Here is a 22,097-nt window from a genome sequence, read left to right as displayed (position 1 = left end):
CAGTCCCTGTCACAGCCTTTAAACATTTCCACTTTGATCTCTCTGTTTTGGAGGTCTGTTGGTGGTTACGTGGAAAATTGTGGTTACCTGGATGTCCTAATTGTGCTCATGTTGCTCGCCTTTTGTCTGCAAGTCCTAAGAGGATGACAGCTTGTCAACAATGTCACAACCCAATACAGGCCAACCTTTCACCTTCTCACCTTCCAGACTGAAGTTTCTGAAAATATGTCAACCCACATGACTTGGAGTGTTGTTCTGGAGGTGGGGTGTGAGTAAAAATGCAATTTCAATCATGTTGAGGAAAATGCTTATTTCTATAGATAAATAGCATGAAAAATAGCAAATAAACATATATATATATATATATATATATATATATATATATATATATATATATGTATGTATGATGTATATATATTTAACTGAATAACTCGATGACTTGAAAGAAATAAAAGCTGCAGAACTATAGCGAAAACCCAAGTAAGTTACTAAGCATTTGAGCAAAAGTTGAATATTGTTTATAAAAAGGAACATGATAAGTAAGTCTAGGACAGGGTCAGGGTACACGAGGCCTCTAGTTGGGGGGCTGAGAAATAAATTTGCCTCAGTATTCTTGGTTTCAGTGGGCTCCCAGGCTATTCAATAGGCCTCCTTGTCTTCCCACTTTCCCTGTTGCTTTTGACCTGGGCTCCTTCCCTCTGTTGGTTGTGTAAGGAGGAAAAGGCAGCCTCCTTACTTCTCTCCTAGTATCCACTTGATACCACATCATGGGAAACACATGGCTAATCTTCCCAGGTTTTCTAGGGTTTTTCCAATTGTATAAGAGGACTTGAGCTTATTGATAACCATTTCCCAACACTTTCTTTTTTGCCTACAGAAAAAAAGTAATCATATGGATACCCAAAGGAATAAAGTAGCTTCATCTAAGATGTCAAAGGAAATTTCTGTCCATGTAAATCTCCCAGGAATTTCATAACTGAAGACGAAACAGGAAGTTGATGCCTGCTGAGGATGGGGGGGGGGACGGGGGGAGCCAGTGAAGACAGGAAACTACACAGCTCTAAGGGAAAGGAGAGAGTCTTAGGTTAACCTTCCCCTTTTCAATCCATTGCTGTAGCCAACAACCACATGAATCCTGATGAGGCCTGGTCGAACTTTGACGTGCAAAACAAGTTGTGAGGAAAGTATCAGGGTAGCTGTATTTTCAAGACAAAATAGGAAACATAGAGAACCACCAGAATTCCAAGATGAGGTTCAATTATTTTCTTTTTTTCCAGAAGAATTTCTAGTTGTTGTTTGCAGAAAAGTCACCATTTTGTTACAGTGAATTTGCAAAACAAGTTTAGATATATTATTTAATCTCAGTTTATAGTTTGGTACTATTGGGGTAAAGGGCAGAAATCACTTAAGGAAGTGTCAGTAGCACATAATATTGCTTTGTCTGCAAATTTTTCAAATTATATTTCTTAATTTGTTCATTCAAAAATATTCTCTGTTAACTTACTCAGGGTGCTGGAGGATACCAAAAAAATAATATAAGCACAGTTTTTTTGTTTGTTTATTTGTTTGTTTTTTGTTTTTTCCTCTGTAGGATCTTCCAGTGTAGTGGAAGAAATGAGTCAAGCCTGGTGCTATTGCCTACAGCAGAATGTGATGGAACCCACATAACATGTTCAAGTTAATGGCTATAAGATGGCAGGGAAAAAAGAGGTTGCATCTGGACATGAGTGTCAGAGAGGAGATAGGATTTCCCTTGAGATTTTTAAGAAAAGGGGATAAAGCCAACTGATATGACAATAGGAATGGGTAGGGTAATTTGAATTAAAGAGAAATAGGATGAAGAAAGAATCAACAAAATCAAAGGTTTAGTGGATTCAGGGGTAAATGAGGACCCAGGTTTGACTGAAAATAAAAGATGTGAAATGAGGATTTCCAGTCAAGATGGCAGAGTACGTAAACACTGTGCTCACCTCCTCTCAGGACCACATCAATTACAACTAAGCCACAGAACAACCATAATTGAGAATTGCCTGAAGTCTAGCTGAACCGAAGCCTTGTAACTACGGACATACAGAAGAAGCCACCTTGAGAAGCAGCAGAGACGCAGAACGAGCTGCTCCCACACCAGTGTGCGACCATTAAAAATCGGGAGGGGTAGCTCACCTGCAGAGGTCCTCCTCTGAGGAGGGAGGGATCCAAACCCCTCCCCAGCCCAGGGTTTCAGTGCCAGGGAGCGATGTCTCCTGTAACTCTGGCTATGAAAACCAGCAGAGATTGTGGCTGAATGAGATGGAGGGCAGCTGGAGTCCCAGCTCCTCTTAAAGGCGTGGCGCATGAACTTACTTGTTGACGGGCTCACTCGCTCTGAGCTCCAGTGCTGCCAGCAACTCAAAAGGTGCCAGGAACATATATTGGGGAACTGAATTGTCTTGTTTCAGGTTGAAGTCTGGAGGGGCAGCTTTCTCCCCGATGGTGGAGCTGGTGGAAGCCATTGTTTCTTTGTTGAGCCCTCCCATTCCCTGCTTGCAGACGGAGGCAGACGCCATATTTGAGTCTCCATCAAACTGTCTATCACCTTTCATCTGCCCCACCCTAGTGATTCCCTGAGGCCATGACCCCACCCAACTTTCGGGCACACCCAAGACAATCAGTGGCTTTTTCACACAAATGGCCTTCCGTGGCTCATGCTGAGGACATCCCTAAAATCTTTCAAAAGTTCACAGAACCCAAATAATCATCATCTGGCTTCGCATGTCCCATCTCTCTGGCTGAGTATCCTTAAGCCGGGCATTAGTGACAGCCAGCCTTGGTTCCAGGCTTGGCCTCCAAGCACAGCACAGGTGGTGGCCATTTCTGGATTGTTTTGTGGTTCATGTAGGGGAGCCATGAGCATGTAGAGAACACCTATCACAGAAATTGGTACATACCATGGTGAAAAAAGTGTTTTGAATACATAAATAAAAATTTTAGAGCTGGCAAATGTTGTAGCAGTCCAGGGAAGCAGAGATATTTTGGATGGAGACTTGACAGTTCTTGAAGACTGAGTGGATGTAGTGGACAAGAGAAATGTTTTTCAACCTCACGATGTAGGGAATGGAGGTGCCTTGAGCAGAAGAGTAAAGTGGTCAGTAAGCCATGAGCACTGCTATTTCAATGGGAAAATGTGCTGGTACACTCTTCCAAACCTTCATTCTTAGAATTATGCAAGTCGAAATAGCATTTCTGAGCCCTGTAAACAGATGCCAATCAGAAAATATTACAAAGCCCAGTCAATATGTTTATGAAATGTAGTGTTTGCTTACACATATTTTAAAAACTTCTGAATATTAAAAAGTGAACCACACATTTGTCAGATGCTTTTTGAATGTCTATAGGCAACTTAATACCTTGCCTCATGTCTGATGTATGACCAGTCCCTTTCACCCTCAACATAGTGAGGAAATTCCCATAATGAGGATGGAAAGAATGTGGTGAATCTATTATTCATGAAATTGTTATATTGCATAGCTAAATGGTGACTCTGCCCTCTGAGTTCCCCCAAATCATCCTGGTTGAGTAGCAGAAGTGGCAAAGGAATGAAAGGGGTGGAGAGAAACTGTGGTCACCTTCAGTCCAAAGTGGTTGGACTCACTCTGTCATTTTTTTCAATCATACTATTAGAAATTTAAAATGTGATTTAATGACAAGATTTTTAAAAAAATAAACACAACGTTTAACAGATTAAATTCATGAAATTAAGCATAGTATGAGCAAAGAGAGATTACTGGTGGTGGGAGGTAAAGTGTAATGTTCAGGAATGCAATTGTTTACACAAAGAGCCCCAGAAATAGTGGTAACTGTAAGTCAGTGCTGCAAGAGAACTACAAAGTATTGCAAGAATTTGGAGCAGAAAGACATCTTTTATGGCTGGGTGCTCTACACCATATTCATTTACTTGAGGGTACATGAGCTTGGCCTTGAATTATGGATAGATTTGCAATAGGCAGAAACTCAAGGAAAAAGATTCCAAATAATAAATTGCAGAAAGCTGTACTGCTCCATGGCTGCTGTATATTGAACTAGAAAATTGACTATGCTGTACGCCTACTACTATTAAGAAATATATATCCCAGAAGTAACCAAGAAATACATGAAGAATAGAAATGTTCCCAATTACACACTGCAAAAATTAAGTTAGATGTCACAGAGTAGTAGGTGCAATAAAATTCAGGTTTGTTACAATTTATTCTGTGTTAGAATGCAATTCCTTTGGAAGGAAATTTGTTTCCCCACTGACTTATAATTATAGATGCACTTAATTCCATCAATGACGTATTTTTATTGGTAATGAATATTAGTACTTTAGCTTAAGTATCTTCTGCCATGTATGTCAAATAGTTAATGACCTGTACATGAACTCTAAAATATGCTAAGGAAGCTCATTATTTAAGGTAATTATTTAGCACAGCAATGATCCTTTGGTTATGCAAATCACTGACATTAAATTATAAAATTGTAAGTATCCAGTGACCTTCCAATCCAGGTATTGCTTGATCCAAAATTAAGAGATGAATAACGGGAAGATGAAAATATATTCTTGAAGAGTGACATGATGATGATGATGATGATGATGATGATGATAACGATGATGATGATAGCAACTTTGGCTTGTTATATTCCTCCTGTTGGGTAGTAGTTTAGATTTACAACTACATTATGTACCACTTAGACATACTCTAAAGATTTTTGGCTTTACTGTCACTTTATTTGAAGACCATCTTCATCAGATAGACATTTGTAATTCACTTTTTTGTGTGCCGACTAAGTGCCATACATTTACTGGGTACTGGAAATAATCTGTGGCTGGTGGTATAGAGGAGGGGTGATGGGGGAAGCAAAGCAAATCAGGAAGCCTTTTCACTGTGTGCTAAGTGAAATAGATGAGCTATGGTCAGATACTCGATGAAGATTTAGGACCATCTGGTCCAGACTGGGAGTACGTGGGAAGCTTTTAAAAGAAGTGAAAATAGATGGAAGTCCAAGAGGAGTAAAAATTGGAGATGGGAAGTGAGGCTTAGGCAGAGAGGAAAAGCTAGTGACAGGTGAGTGGCCATTGGACTGCTCCCTGGACTGTGAATAATTCACTGTGGCTCTAATGCTGAGCATAAGGATTGCAGTGGTGGTGGTGAAAAATGAGGCTGGAGAGGGCCAAGAGGGAAGCAGCAGCCAAGAATTATCATACTACTTTGTTGAGTGATAAATTGGGAGACATTGAAGGATTTTAAGGGGTTTACAAAATCAGATTTGCATTTCAGAAAGATCACTTTAGCTGTAGCATTATGAAAAGGGGGTCACACCCGTTGTGATATTAAAAATGTGTAGTAGCCTATTTAGCAGAGACCAATGTGTAGGAAGGCCTATGTGTGCTGAGTTACCCCTTCAGTTGCTGCAGTGTGGCACTAGAAGCAGTGTCTACCTGCTTCCAGAAGTATTCAGTATCTTAACAATCATAAGGCTGTACTCACATGCTGTCTCTTCTGAGTAGAGGGCATCGGAATCAGTCAAGAGCCATTGGAACATACTGATATAACCCATAAAAAAGGTAACAAAGGAAGTCACAGGAGCGATCAAGAAAATTTAATGTACTCAAGACACTTACAAAGAGGAATTAAAATGGATTGGCTGTTGATTGGTGGAGATTGAGTGAAAGGCAGGGGAATAGGGGATGACTGATCTCCTGGCTTGAGTAAACAGGTGGATGGTGTGGTCATTCATTGGTTCATTGAGAGGAGCACAAGAGGACAGAATGGCAAGGGTGGGGACCCTGGTTAAGCTTATTTGAGGTATCATTGGAACACTGAGGAAGGGATTTGTTAGGCATATTTAATCATATAAACGACACTTGGGACAGAAAGGAACAAGAACTACAGGTTTAGGAGTCATCACACAAAGTCATCACACAAAGGTGGGAGTTGGGGCCATTCATGATGGGCAGTGTCTTTCAAGTAACGTATCCAGTGAGAGGTCACCACGCTGGATAATGGGTCTTAAGTGTTCCCCAGCCTACAGTGCATTTTACATGTACACACACACACACACACACACACACAAATTTGACAATTTGATGTATCTGGGAAATGGTTAAGTGACATGAAAACAGACTTACTAAACTACTGGAGCCATTTTCTTACAGATCTCAGTATTTAGGAAGCCTGGTTTTACAGGTAAAGGGTGAGGTGTGTTTGCACCCCTTGTGCTCCAGACTATCTCTCCTCTACACTCCCCTTCACATGGCTGAGTATGTGCTTTCAGGCTTCTTGGGGGAGAAGCAGCATTACCAGGCCGCTGTCTTTAGTCCTTTTCTCTTTCCTGAATACAAAATGGAATAGAGGAATCTTGATTGATCTCCAATAAAGTCCAGGGTAAAATTATTTCCAATTTATTAAGTTATCCCTAACATACAATCTGGATCTCGTTTCCTGATTTACTTTTTCCTAAATCTTCTCTTTTATTCATTCTTTTTCTCAGTTCTTCCTCTCTAGGGCTTCGTACCTGTCAGAATTACGAAAACCAATTTCTAACATTTCTTGCTTTGGATGGCTCTCAGAAATCCTTTTGAATACAGCTGCCAGCATGCTTCCAAAACTTCACTTTCATGATACCACTCACCCAAGGGCTGATGCCAATTACATTAAGTGCAGACTTCTTTCCTTCCAGGCTCTGCAGTATAAAATCACACCCAACCTATGCAATGGTATTTAAACAATTCCCTGATGGAGCGCGTCAAGGCAATCAGACCTAACTCTTCATTGCTCTTCCCACTAGTCTGCTATAATTCTTACGTTTGGCATTGTGTGTTGCCAAGCTGGGATCTCAGCAATAATAAACACGGTTTACGAGAAAGAGCAGAGAGATGAGACTCAGAACCCCTGACCCTAGGTTTGAAGCCTAGTGACACCTTTGGCAACCTACTTAACTTCACATTGATATCTAACACGTTTCACAGAGTTATTTTGAAGGCAAAATGAGACGGTCTACACAAAGTGCTTTCTAAATTATAAAGTGCTACATAAAGCAAACCCTGTTAATCAAAATTTTCTCTTACCTGAAATTCAAGAATACATGATTTTTAAACTTAAATGTATTATAATTTAAATGTATTTAAATTTAAATGTATTATATATTTGATATCTTTGAAATTTTCAGTCTTCTTAGATCCAAGTTACAAGTCACTAGTATTTGAAATAATTAAAAAGAGGGATCTGGAATTTGGGAACAGAAATAGAAGCCAAATAAATACTCAAGAAATTCTAATGGCTTTCCAAAAACGTAGCCTACTGAACTTTTAAGTTCTAAAAAATTTAGCACACAGAACTACTCTTGCCAGTACATGTCCATGAGGAATGTAGGTAAATGTCAAAGGGAACGACAGCTCCAGAAGTCAGTAAGATTGAACCATAAAGTGAAAAAGATATCATTGAAATTTGATAGAGGAATCAAAACTAAAAATTTAGAAAATTAAGTGCTTTCTAACATATGTATTACCTACAACAAAGCAAAAGCAGATGTACAAGCGAATCATGGTAACTTTGTTGCAAAAAGATTATGAAAAGTGGTGAGTAGGTAAATAGAAATTAGTAATGCCCTACTCATCAGCATGAATTTAAGAACTCAAAATGTCATTTGGATGGCGGTCTTTATGTTAATGAATGCAGAAGTATTTGAGTTTTTGCACGTCCACCCAAAACCCTTGCATCTGTAAACCTTCTTTCCTTCATAGGCCAAATTTCCTTCCCTCTTTGTTTTACGAACCTTATCCTCAGGTTGGGAAAGGTCTGTTGGATATTAATGATCCCCCATGGTATTTTCCCCATTGTTATGATGTAGATGACCTGTTCCTTCCCTCAGTGTAGCTTACATTTTTGGTCTCTTCCATTTAGCATTGTTGGCTTTGTGTAATTCATGAATTATTTCTAAACGTGTTTATGTTCTTTTCCCAAATAGACTGACAGCTCTTTAAGGCTAACACAAAATCTAATACTCTCTATTCCTTACACTAACTGTCAAGATGCACACTAGATTTTTAAGTCTAGAGTAACTGAAATCAAGTCTAATAAACAGAAGATCGCTATCTATGGTTTCTCAGCTGTAAATACAACATGAGTAACAATTATTTTACTTATTATGAGGATATAAACTTAGCTCCTCATAAATATTTACTATCAATATGTTTAGAGAACCTTATTTGTTTTGGGATTAATGTCTTATTCAATGAGATGTATTTTATAAAAAGTGGTGCTTTAAAATCAGTTCCTAATTTAATGATCAAGTCAGAAACGCTTAGAAAATTCAGGACCGTTCATTTAAAGTGCTCTTTCTGATATTACACCTAGGCATTTATACATACAAAATGTACAAAGATCTATTGTCTCAATCCTGTATTTCTTGACAAGCTTTGAAATTAAAATGGTACTCACATGACCAATGAAATCTATCCCAACTATTTGGGGAATACTTTAATGAAGACGTTTTCCTTTTATTCCCTCGTATTTTAAAGTATTTTATAAGTGAAAAGGGCATTTTTAGAGTTTGTTGAGAACTTCAAATATCTAGTCCCCAGAAACAAGATTCATCATGAGGAGCATCTGAGCCTAACCGAGTTTTCAAAATAGTGCCCACATATACCGTACTTGTTGAACAAATTCAGATTTATTGAAAGTAAACATTTACATTGGCTACAATTTTAGAACTATTACAAAGCTGGATAAAAGAGGCTTAAGTAGCAATAGAAAGCAAGTGCAATAAAAAGTGAATAGAGAAAATATTTGGCCTTAGTGATCTCTTGGCAGTATTTACATTATGTACATATTGTTAAATATTTATAATAACTCTAAGGCACCGAAGGCTAAATAGCAGGTTGCAATACTATTTTGTGCACAAAAGTCAAAAATTTATTGTAAAGAAGGCTGTATAGTTAAGGAAACATAGGCATATCTTAATGTTTACATAAAGGAGTGGCTGCATATTTTAAAATCCCAAATGATACATTAAATATTGGGTAGATTAAAGAAATTATTTTCAGAACATTAAATTATGTTGACTATGTAAATAAGCACTATTTTTTACTGACTTGCTGGTAAATGTGTAATGTAATCTATTCTTCAACACAGCCTTTTCACACTCATGGATATGTTTTGTCTAAAAACTACTTGAAATTCTCTTGACCTACAAAAACTTATCCTAACATATCATAGTGTATACAAAATCCCCAAGAAAAGTTTACTGGGTAATAATATACATCAAATTTATATATAATCTGACAAAAATTTAGCAGGCATTCAATGCCAAAATACTTGAATATTCAGTCTGCCATTCTGGCATAGTAGTTGGGTATTTTAATCCTTTATATCTGTTCAGGGTGGGTCATTGTTTGTGACTTTAGGTGAATGGACATAAAATTGGCCTATGTAGAAAACCAGTATTAAAGGGAACTAATTATTTTCAAAGTTTGCAACTTGAAACCCTTTCACATAACTCATTAGGTGTTAACTATGTCTTTCAGTACCAGTGATTGAAATATCCATATTACTGCATTGTCAAGACGTAACTGACAGTACCTGTGTCCAGCACGGTCTTGACTGTTGAATTATTTGATGACTTTTATTTGTAAATTTTGTTGCTTATACTGGAAACTCAATGTACCTTAACAAACAGTCTATCATTTGTCTTGAGGTAGTGTTACAATGAAGAATTCAGCAAGACAATAGAATAACATCATAGTATTTTAAAAATGTGCTTCAAGTGCCACCATGAGTTCCATACATTTAGACAGTAGATGGTGCAAAGCTGAGTGGCCCTTCTGACATACTAAATTACTATTTTATGAAGTCATCCAGTCTTTAACAAGGATGAATTTTTCCTTAGAACTTTCTGAAACCCCATGCCGTAAGCAAGTTATGGTATTATGGTATAAAGTACTGCTAAAACACTTTTAATGATATTAAAGATTTATAGATTTGCATGTTAAAGGTTTCCTTTCTTTTAACAAAGGGGAGAAAACATTGAAAATTTCTTTTCTAAACTCTTAAATTTTCAAAGAGAAACATTCAGAGCATTAACAATAGTTTGGGTTGGTTTCTTATATCACATAGTATTTCATAGCAAGTTTAAGGGCTTACTGTCTTACGTTTAAATTTTATACTCTTATATTTAAAATTTAAATTTAAAAACCACCTTCAAATCCAACATATGACTGAGATTTGCTGAGCAATAAAAATAAAAATCATTTCAACATAATTCAATCTAAGTTACCACAAAAGTACCTCACCATAATGTATTCTATAGCATTAGTTTATAAATATATTATTACTTTTTTCTCTGTTCAAATGGTCAATTATTTTCTTCTTTTTTATTACAGTGGACAATGAAAGAGGACAAATTATTCATAGTGAAATGTTTACAAAGTCAGTAATACTGGAAAAATTAGAACTAATAAATTAAGGTTATTCTTCCCCTACTTCAAGAATAAAAATAAATGATTGCCTTTATTCAGTGGGTTACTATTAAGTAGTATAGGCTACACAATTAATATAACTATTACAAAGCATCAGTGAACAGACTACAAATGATTATATAAATACAATATCACATGTTTGGAATCATCAAATAAGTCAATAGATAATATCTTAATGGGGTGACTGAATCAAGGCATGATAATAATGTTTAAACTTCTAAATTTTAAGGATCTGCTTGGATTTTGAAAGCAAGGTATTCATGATTCAAAGCATAATAGATTACTTATGGCATGTATTAAGATTAGATTCTTTAGAAATAAAGATAAGCATCAGTATATTGTATTATTCCCAATATCAAATATTAAATTAAAAGATTGGCTCTTAGATTACTTGCTTACCAACGCTCTGACGATTTTTTGAAACAAAATCTGTCATTCTGCATCGCAATAGCATTCTATTATCATTAGAAGACATCTTATTTTATCACAAATTGTCTATTATCTGTAATATTTAGTAGGCATTACAACTATCAACTACTTTTCTTGCTCTGATGAAACAAATTTTATTCGTAAATTGGCAGAAGTTTACATTATGCCAGTTTCTCCTCACCTAAATAGTCTCCCTTGAGTCCTTAAAGTTACCCTTCCAGTTCAGATCTTAATAGTGTACTCCTTACAGATCACTGCACTGTTAAGTAAAGCCTTAATAGACTGGGTCAGTGGTTTTAAAATTATGCTTGGAGGCATTACAAAGAGTTTTTGGGGTGCCTCAGTGGTCCTAGTGGCCAAACACGTGGGGATCCAAGACCTCAATTTTCAAATCTTGCTATTACATCTTCATATTTATGTCATACATAGAATGTCTCACAAAATTAATTTGAAAAAATAATTTTGTTGCTTAAAAAGGTTTTCAAAACACAAAGAGATTTGGGTGGCTTAAGCGAGCAGTCCTCTTGTCCTACATCAAGTCTTCAAATATCTGGTCACAGAACACTCCACAAGGTACTATATCTTGGACCTATCATGCCACTATATCCCTCAGTCTCACTTTGAGTTCAGAGGCACAAGTCACAACAGATCAATGTTTTAAGTGGGTCCTATCACAATGATTAATATCCCAACCATTTCAAGTCTCATTTTGCAGAAATCAATTATATACAATATGAGAAAACAAATGATGAGTACTTTTTAAATAGCAACCCTTAACAATGTGTATGACCTTTTCTTTGCACCTCCTATGTCAAAGAAAATAAATACAGAAGTTATAACATTATACTTGTAAATGACTATACATGTTATTTTTTTCTTTCTAAATAAATTAGAATTAGATATAAGCCTTGATTCAGGGGTTGAATAGAGTGGCAGACTCGTTAATTAAATTGCTCTCATGAATGGCCTTATTCCAAAGACATCATGTAGGAAAATTAAACACTGTCAATTAAAACTTGTAATGAATAAGAACTTTAGGACCCAAAGAAATAGAAATGATGTTGATGAGTACCTGACTCTTAAAAGGAGAATGATGAGAGCTGGTGTTACTGTTCTCTATAAACTTATTTATGTTCTTTTAATGTAAAAGAAACTTCAAAGTTTGGCTTCTTTCTCAATATGAAAAAAAATACGCAGAGGTAATAGATGAAAAAATATAAAAATGCTGGTGTGGCAAAAATAAAAATTTTAAATGTTTCACTGTAGGATATAAAAAATATATACTGTGTGTTCAAATTCTGAGGCCTTTCTTTTAAACATATGATCATTTGAATGTAGATTTAGTCCACCAGCACCTATGTTCCCCAAATTATAACTTCTAGATAACATTATAAAAGAACTGAATTTCAACTGAAGGGAAAATTCTTTAATAGGAAAATTGTTTGCAAATATTTCAGTGAATGAATAATGGTAAATTTGACTCATATCTTGGTTTATGTCCAGATTCACTGCTTACTGAATATTATTTTCTTTTCATTGAATGAGAATAGAATCGTGGAGCTGTGCCATCTCTGTTGTCAAAACACATATGTGTATATATACACATATATGCACAATCACATTTTGATGCATGACTCTATAGATATGTATATTACAAACTTTTGGGCAAAGCATTGCATCTAAGACCTAATTGTTTTTGTGTAAGGAAAAATAACAGGAGAATAGGAAACATCCTTCTTCAAACATTTGAATGTTCATACTACTAATTATATAGCACACCAGAATGTGCAAACATTATACTTATTGCAAAGTATCTTATAGACGTCATTATAAAATGTTCTCAATTCTATTTTGGTAAGCTAAAGTGTCGGTATATAATACCAAATTTCCAATTAAAGAGTTTAATATAAAAATATCAGCACAAAACTGTTTTTTCAATCTGTTTATTATGTAAGCAACCCACACTTCAGTTTAAGTGCTGTTGTAATTTTATTACTAGATTCCATAACCCTACAAGTGATAAATTTTATACCATTTTAGGTATTTAACGAGATACTTAGAAATACTAAGAAAAAAAATCAGTATTCAAAGGGTGAGTTTTGTTTATAATAACAATAAATTATTTTATCATCTTCTTCAGTTCAAAATCCAGCTTTGAACCCGAGGAAGGCTTTCAAATCATGTTAATTAAGTGGTGGTCCTTTAACCAGTAGCAGTTTGATTACCAATTACTCGAAGGATCTCTTTGTGAATGCCTCCTTCCTGTGTGTTAATATTTGCATCTCCCACTTGGCCATCTTCATAGCTAAAGCACAAAACAGAAATATAAAACATTCAAAAAATTGAAAGAATCAAAAATTTTCAGAAAGCATTTACAACGGCTTAGAAATGTTATCTTATACCTAAAATAGAACCCAATATAATCAATAGCAGAAGACAGTTATTTCTCAGTTGCATTTAACAATATGTTTGCATTGCTAAACAGAGAAGAGCTTACATCACCAAACATCTGGTTATTCTTTGTCATGCCATGATTTGCCCCTTCCTTCCTTTTAAACATTTTCATCCCCACTTAAAGCATTGCCTGAGTTGCAGGAAGCATCCCGAGTCTTGGCCTTGTACCCATTTCCCAGAGCATTGTTATATGAAGCCCACTGTGAAAGCACATACGTACCAACCTCACCCTACATCACCCTACGTCCCTTAGGTTACTCCTACTACTTAAATCATTTATTTTCTGAACAGTGACACTCTAAGAAGTTACTTTCTGCCACTGCTCCTTTGCCAGGCCTGCCTTCTAATTATTATTCTGTTGTAATCAGTGCTGCATTTTTATTTTCTTATCACTGGTTGCTCTATTTGGTCTGACTATAACTTATTCTTATTTATGCTGGTACTTCACATAAGAATGCAAGTATGCTAAGTTTAGCTAAGCAATAGAAGTGAAAATATCACATTAAAGGACAGCAATTACTAAGTTCTTTAGAGAGGAATAATTACATTTTAGATGATAATTCATTTCCTCAAATAAACTTTCTTGGGCAATAAAAATTTCCCAAGAAGGAATTTTTAAACTTCCCTGATAATATTCAGAATAGGTGATGAATTAATTTTACTTCATAAAAATGACTTCAAGACAGAAGCTTTACAGAAGTGGTAATTACTTCAAAATAGATAATCAGGGATGCAAGCACAGTCTCAAAGATTAATGTGCGCCAGTCTTTTCCTCACTATACATAAATTCTCCAGAAATAGCACAATACAGGAAAATGAAACAGATGACATAAGCAATGAGAACTTAGGTCCTTACATAATACACTGCTTAAACACCTAGTGATAATTGCATTTGTATCACGTTTAAACTCCTAAGAACTGACCTAAGGTTGCCTGTCAACTTGTTAGTTCTTACCATACAACTGTGTGTGTGCGTGTGCATGTATATATATATATATATATATATATATATATATACACACACACACAAACACAAAACACTCAATGGTGAAACATTAGTGTAAAGAAAAGAATGGGATACGTAGTATACAGCCCAGTTATAAGTTTTTTCTGAAATCAAACATAAGTGCCCTGGTTAAGAACTATAAGAATCTGTAAAGTGAAATGCATTAGAATTGTCCAAATCTAATCAGGTGCTTTGTGGCTAACTATATAAAGATATATTTTATTGGGCAAGTAAAATATGTTATTGTGGTTTTTATATAAATTCTGGCTACCCACTGGACTAAGGGTAGACTAAGCCATCTATAATTCTGCACCAAGGCTGGGGTGGCAAACTGCCTGACAACTGGGCCCAAGGGAGATAATGCTGTCTTACCAAGCCAATCCAGCTGGGTCCTCTAGGACTTAGAATATGGACAGCAAAAGAGAAAGGGAACAAAACAGACACAAAGAAAACCATTGTCCTTTGAGAGAAGTGGGAAGAATAGAAGGTCTTACAACTGTTTTGGTTCTTAATGGCTTCCCAATTTCAAATACCAGTCCATATATACTAGCTCTACTCTTAATTTCTTAATATGTCTTTGCGTTTGTTCTATTGGTACAGTGAATACACCTACTACGTCCTCTATATTTTGGACACAATGTTGAATAAGTATGCTTGGCCTAACTGACATCCAGCCTACATATGACATCTCCATTCCTTTTAATTTGAAGTTGACCTTTGATTAAGATTGTCTGTAATACATTATAAATTCGTATTTTTCCCTCAATCCAATGCAATCATTCTTCTCACCCTACATCTCTATTGACAAGTACTAACAATGGTTGCCCATGGCCTCCTAGTGGATGAACTCAGGAGAATGTATCCTCTATGTCTAGCATGTGGTACAGTTGACTGCTATTGCTCTTTAAGTTATACTATCTCTTCATGCCCTACTTAGTCCTTTGATTATTAATTCTCAGTCTCTCTCACTGAATCCTCTTCCCTAGCCTCTCATTTCAATGCTGGTTTTATCCACAATTCACTTCTCAGTGTTCTCTCTTCTCATGATATGTAAACTCTCAATTATTTCAGTCTCTCCTACTGTTTTAACTATCACCCACATGTTGATTCCCAAACTGTATCTCCAATCCTTACATCATTCCCTAACTATAATTTTCACACAAAAAATCGCAAGACTGAACTAAATTTTTAATCCCGAGTCTGCTCCTTTTTACTCTATCAATGTCCCAATTTGAGTACCATCATCTACCCACTTTCCAACAAGAAAACTTCAGTCATCCTTGGCTCTTCCACACACCTAAATCCAATAAATAATTGAGCTATCTTGCTTCCATTTCCCTAATTATTTCCAGCTGAATCTTCTCTTCATCCAAATGCCATTACCTTCCTTTAGGTCTTCATCATCATTCATCTAAATGAGTGATTTTCAAGCTGCAGATTCTGTACAATTAGCAGGCTTTGACACTAATTTAGGTTGTCCAGGCTAGCATTTGTCGATGACATTAGAATAGTACAGAGGATACTGACTGCACCACACAAAGTAAGCACTGTGTTTCCCCAAGTCACAATGTAAACGCATCTCTTCTTACAGTGAGAAATATTAATCTAGACTATTGTAATAGCATTATAACTCATCTCTCTGTCTCCACACTTATCCCCATCATCCCTCCTACAAGACCAGCTAGAGTGATACAAATGGCTATCATCTTACTTGCAAAACAAAGTTCAGTGTCACTGGCATGGCACATGGCATGCCAGGGTCCTTCATAATCCAACCCTAAACTTCCTCTCCACTTGTGTCCCATCACTAACCCCTCCCTCTATTTTCCAGTCAAATCAAAAAGTTTGGTATCCCCAAATATTACACGTTCACTGACACTTAAAAAGCTTTTGAAGTTAATGGAGAGGAGACGCCCTTCCTTTAAGTAAACTGTAATAATTTAAGATAGAAAGAGCATAAGGGGAGGAGACAGCAGAGAGCAAGAGAGAGATTGAAGTCAAAAGTTATCAATCAAAATGCACATTTTCCCATTGTCCATGAAGCTTGCAAGGAAGCCCAACGGCCCATAGGTTGAAGGATAAAACCAGCCAGAGGCATTCAGATGTCTTAAACTCTGACTCATATATAATAATAAAGGAAAAACAAACTACCATTTGATGTGGCCAACTGGTGACTTACTAGTGGATTAGGACATTGCTTACAATATGGCATACAGAATACTTTGCAGCTATTTATTAGCACTGCAGACAAACACTTGGTTGTTAATGTGAAGTTCTTTTAAGTCCAGAAAGCAAAATTTGAAAAACAGAACAAGAAGGGTATCAACAGGGAAACGATACACGTGACTGGGGTTTTAAGAAGGAAAAGTGAAACTACTGAAAAGGAGACAAAAATTACTTATGTTCCCAGGAGAAAAATTTTAATTAAAAAAATAAATAAACAAATTAATTCACTTTAAAAGTTATGAGACAGAAAAATAAGACAATAGATGGAATTTAACTGTCTGGAACTCTTTTGAGTATGTCAAGACATTTCATGGATAAAAACTTTTGAATGTTTTGACAACCTTTATTCTCAAACTGATATAGCAGCTTTTTGAAGGTTTTAAGATTGGCACACATAAATTTGTTTTCTGTCTCCCTAGATCTGGAACCCGGACATGATAGCCCTGTTTTCTGTTAGCAATAGAAAGCAGAAGTTCACTGTGAACTGAATGATAAACCAGCACTTGCCAAAGTTCCTATGAGAAATCTGATGCTATTTCATAGCCCATGTATTGTCTCTCCATCAACTTAGAACATTCAGTCTTTGGTCATTGTTTTCATTCAACAATGTGTTACAAGTTTCTGCATGAGACATGAGACTCCCACACACAGACAGACCTTGCATTTTTGCCAGGGGAGATAACAGAGTTATGCAAATAACTGTCGGACAAGGCAGTCTGGGAGGTACAAAGAAAGGGCGAGCAAAATTCAGAGAATAGACTGCTATCATGCCTGACTGGGACACCACAAAAGGCTCCAGTGAAAAGACCAAGTGGTTAAGACTCAAAAGATTGGCCAAAGGATAAGCTGCGGAGAAAGCCAGTCATTTGGACTGACTGCTGAGCAAAGGCACAGTAGTGGGAAAAACAATCCCGTGCTTGGGTAATAATTTTATTCAGTCAGTGATTTGTACAGGTAATTGCAGTAAGGTAAACAGGCTCTATGTTGCAGAAGGCCATGTTTGTTTTTATGTGTTAAAAACTACCAGCCTGTACGAGCAAGGAATCATCAAAACTCTGCTTTTGGAAAAATAATGCTGTATGAATAGTATCATCTTAAAATTTTATATGCATAGAAATGTACGCTACACCCTAAAAGATGAACCGTAGTTAACCCTAAGTGGGGATATTATGGGTGATTTTATCCTTTTCTGCTTAGCTTTGATTTCAGTTTCAGTACATTACACAGAATGTAATAATGGTAACGTTTAATAAATCTGGCATTGCACAAAACAAATTAGGAACAATGAAGAAGTTAGGAGCATGGAGAATAACTAGTCTTTTTTTTTGGTGTACTCTGGGGGAGAGAATGATATATCCATGGAAACAAAAGTAGCGATGGGAGAAAACTGAAAAGATAAACTTGGGAGCTGATGTCCATAGTGAGCGAGGAAAAAGAAACCGAAAACTATAGCTCAGGTTTCCAGTCTCTTTGATGTGTAAAATTACTGCATAGGTTGGGGAAGTTGAGACATTGGTTAGGGGATTTAGCAATGATAGGTTCCAGTTTGTACATACTGATTTTAAGGTATTAGCAGACTTTCTGAGGGGAAATACCCAGCAAGCAGTTATAACATGGGCATTTCATTCATTCCTGATTACAGGCCAAGCACTATGCGAGGAACACAAACACAAGTGAGCCATGTAGTCCCCAACCTCAAGAAGTATACAAAGCAGTAAAGACCAGGCATAGGAGAGTAACCCAATGATAAAAGCATGCTCAGGGCATTACATAGTAACACAAAGAAGCAGCACGAAGGAGCCAAGGCAAGTTTCTGGGAGGACAGAGGACACACAGTAAAGATGTCAAAGAGGAGTGGGAATTAGATAAATAAGTATGAGGGGAGAGAATGGAAGAGATAATCCAGGCTTAGTGGAGAAAGAAAAGAACAAAAGTATGGAAGTGTGAAAATGACAGCACACAGTTCAGGCTGTAAAGCGTCTTGAGGTGAGAAATGGTTGGCGGTGCAAACGGTGGGCCATGAGGCTGGGGATCAGATCTCCTTGACCTTCCAATGCATTGGGACTGACGGAAGAACAAAGGGCTGAATAGTCGGTTCCCTTTGTGAAGGAGTCTGGACTTCATCTTATAAGGAGTGAGCAGCTGCTGAAAGAGTTTTAAGCAGGGGGCTGATGTAGCAGTTGAAATCTTGGAAACAGATCTGGGACGGAGACAGAGAAATTGGATTTATTATAGACTGGGGATAAACCAAAGTTCCCCGATTGTATCAGCTTGGTGTCACACTGCTTCACTGAGCCATGACTGATGTTCTCTGTCACCTAAATTTATAAATAAGTTGTCTCCTCACTATGTTCCCAGTCGAACACTGTTTATCTTTTGCAACATCATGATGAAAGGTATCTCTTATTTTACTCAATACCCATCACATGGTTCTTATTTTATAAATTTTTCTGGTATCTGCCTCTTTAGATACATTTTCAAACTTTGACCTAAAAGAAAAACCACATGTAATCCAAGATATTTTCCTTTTTGCTTTGGTCTTTATTCATTCATTAGAAATTTATGACAAGCTACCACGCATCAGGTTCCATGCAAGGTGCTACAGGGCATTCAGCAGAGTTAAAAAACAAGAGGAGGAGTCAGCCCTTTAGGAGCTGACAGCCTGCCTGGTGGAGGAGTCAGACACAAGGAAAAAACTGAATTTTAAATGGAAGTTCTGTAGGGAGTTGTAGGAACGCCAGGAAGAGATTAAGCTTGCTTAGGGGCTTATGGGAGTGGTGCATCTGAGCTAGACCTTGAAAGATAAAATAGACTTCGGACAGGGATTCCTAAAACCGATCTGCTTGACTTAAGAACCTGAAAATACTCTCTTTTCTGCAGATGTTTTATTTGGTCTTCCTGTTGTTAAATTTCTGAACTTCTTAATATGTTTTGAGAAATAGGAGGGAGTATATATCTTAAAATTTAATTAATAGACAAAATATCGAAATAATTCATTGGCAGATCTGCCTGCCCTAAATCAATGAAAAACTGGAGCATTAAACGTGTAGGCTGTAACATCAAATAAGCAGGATATGCAAACCTAGTGTTTCTGAACCTCTCCTTGGTCCCAGACAGATGAGAGAGAAGACACACTCCCATCTCTTAGAGTTCTCGCTACGGCAGTGGTGGGGGAACATGGCACTGGATACACCTATTCTGTTAACTTGCCAAATCATAAATGACCTTCTCTTGGATTTTATGATTTAACCCTACTTATGAAAAATACCAACAGTAAGTTTCCTTCTCTGGCTCTAAAAGTCCCATTCACTGTGAAATAAACATTTTTGTTGTACTATATATGACCAAAGCACAATATGTCTATTTGGTTTTCACATCCCTTGTTTAAGCCCAGCTTTTGTCCCCTTTTAAAAAGCTGCCTTATTTCTACATATTGACCCTAAAGTCTTTGTATATACACGTCACAGGTCAGTAATGAAATCAGGCTTTAGCAACAATTACTAAAATTGCTAAAAATTTTTGATTGGCTAGAATCTGTTCATAACATCTGAATTATTACATTATTACATTTTGCCTGGAGCATTTATATTTGATTAAGTTTATTCATTTTGGAATTTTCCAACAAAATTTTTTCAAACTTTGCAGTCTCCTTTTATTTCTCTAAGGGATCTCATCCTTTAAATTTTACTTTGTTTTTTTTTTTTTGGATACATAGTCCGTTCCCTAAAATTTCCCAATTTTTCTGTCTGCTTGTTATTGTTTACTTGATGGAAAAAATGTGATTGGGCTATCAAATAACTATTCTATTATCTCCTTCACCCTAGAAATCCAATTAACATGGAAGTTACTTTAATTTTTAGTATTTTCACTTAACAGATAAAAAGGCACATTAATTTATATACTAGTCATCAGACCAAGCTTCTAACATAAGAGATCACATAACATATATATATAAAAAATAATAGAAATTGACTTTCTGTCTGAAAATGGTATATTTTCACTTCTTTCTCATCAATTTATTCTTTACCTAGACATTACCACTCAGGAGGGAGGCACGTCACTGGAACTCTTTGATTACATCTTTTATAAAGAAAGAAAATGATGGGTGTAATTAGAATGTACATTCATTAGTGAATGGATTCTCTTTTTGATGTGCTTTGAATCTTATCAGTTTTCCTTAATTAGTCCCTTCTCTCCTGAGGGTGCAGAGAAAAAGGATGAACTCTCATTTGTATTTATGAAAAAATGAAAATCATTATCTTAACAGAATTCTTTCCTTTGTATCATTTCAAAAGTTATCTGAATATACTGGAAGTGTTTTCTCCTCTTTTCTTCAGATGGTCTTTCCTCAATTTTTTCTTCTTATGAAATACAGAAAAAAAATCCTTCTCTCCAGTAAACAAACACATATACACACCCCACACGTATCTCCCTACAAACTTATTTTACATATAATTTATGTAAAATTTCGAGGAATTAATGCTTGAATGCTCACTGCCTGCTTAAATATCTAAAGTTGTTTATTATCTCAGTAAATTTGAATTTTAGCAAGATGCCAAAAGGAGATTAACTGATTAATGTCAGGTTAAGGAAAGGACTTTGGAGTTGACTTTTCTGTCAAAATCTTAAGGGCTCTCAATCAAATAACTTTGTGATTGGATGTGTCTTTCGGAAGGCCAATCTTCTAACAGTGGATAATTGTCAAGACGATCAAAAATGAAGGGAAATAATATTTAATGAATGCCTTTCCATGGAGACCTGCATTGTGCAAACTTAATCCTCATAATTATTTTAAAAGGCAGTGAGTGTGCAGACAGCTTTCGGGAGCCTCCATACCCACATGGCGCCCTTCTCTACCTTGCATTCTGCCCCTGGAGCCTGCCGTGGATGGACTCCCCCAGTATGTTGCCTTGCCCTCCATTCTGGTAGGGTTTGACCAATGCGGAGTCCCAGTAGGACACTGCAATAGGTTGAAGGCAAGGTTCCCTCGGTTCCAGCCCCAGGGGTGCCTCAGTGCCTCAGCACAAGGCTGTGACTCCTTTCAAAGCTGCTGGACTAGAAAGGGCTCTACCTACCAGGTTCTGGTAACTGCTTCCTGTCTTGATCCTTTTGGACATACGGATATATAACAGCTTTGGTGCTGCTAGATCTAGGCTGCTATATTAGGCCTCTGGTTTGCTATAACCACACCTTTGTAAGCAATCTACTTGCGGCTGATAGAAATTATCACGTTGTCTATGATTTCCTGTTGGAATTCTGGCAAATACAGGTAGATACGTTATTCTACTGTATCTACTGATGGTACTATATCGTATCTACTGATGAGACTTAAGAGAGATTATGCGACTTGGCAGATGTCGCCTTACTAACAACTGGTGAGCCTGGACACAAACTGATCAAAGCTGGTGTTCTTTCCATTATACTCATTGCTGCCTCGACATTAAAAAAGAAATATACAGGGGCGGCTGGTTAGCTCAGTTGGTTAGAGCA

General features: G+C 36.7%; 1 protein-coding gene across 1 annotated transcript in view; it reads right to left on the bottom strand.

Moving 5' to 3' along the window:
* Positions 1–12,848: 12,848 nt before the first annotated feature.
* PARP8 (poly(ADP-ribose) polymerase family member 8) overlaps positions 12,849–22,097 on the bottom strand; it is a 167,133-nt gene continuing 157,884 nt past the window's right edge. Inside the window, exon 27 of the mRNA XM_019736227.3 lies at positions 12,849–13,226. Coding sequence (XP_019591786.1) covers positions 13,124–13,226 — 103 coding nt within the window. The 3' untranslated portion in view covers positions 12,849–13,123. The remainder of the gene's footprint in view (positions 13,227–22,097) is intronic.

This window comes from Rhinolophus sinicus, chromosome 3, assembly GCF_057876585.1.
Source record: "Rhinolophus sinicus isolate RSI-liver-muscle chromosome 3, RSI-T2T, whole genome shotgun sequence".
Taxonomy (NCBI): Eukaryota; Metazoa; Chordata; class Mammalia; order Chiroptera; family Rhinolophidae; genus Rhinolophus; species Rhinolophus sinicus.
Note: the sequence above shows the minus strand (reverse complement) of the source record. Positions and strands in the feature narration are given on the sequence as shown.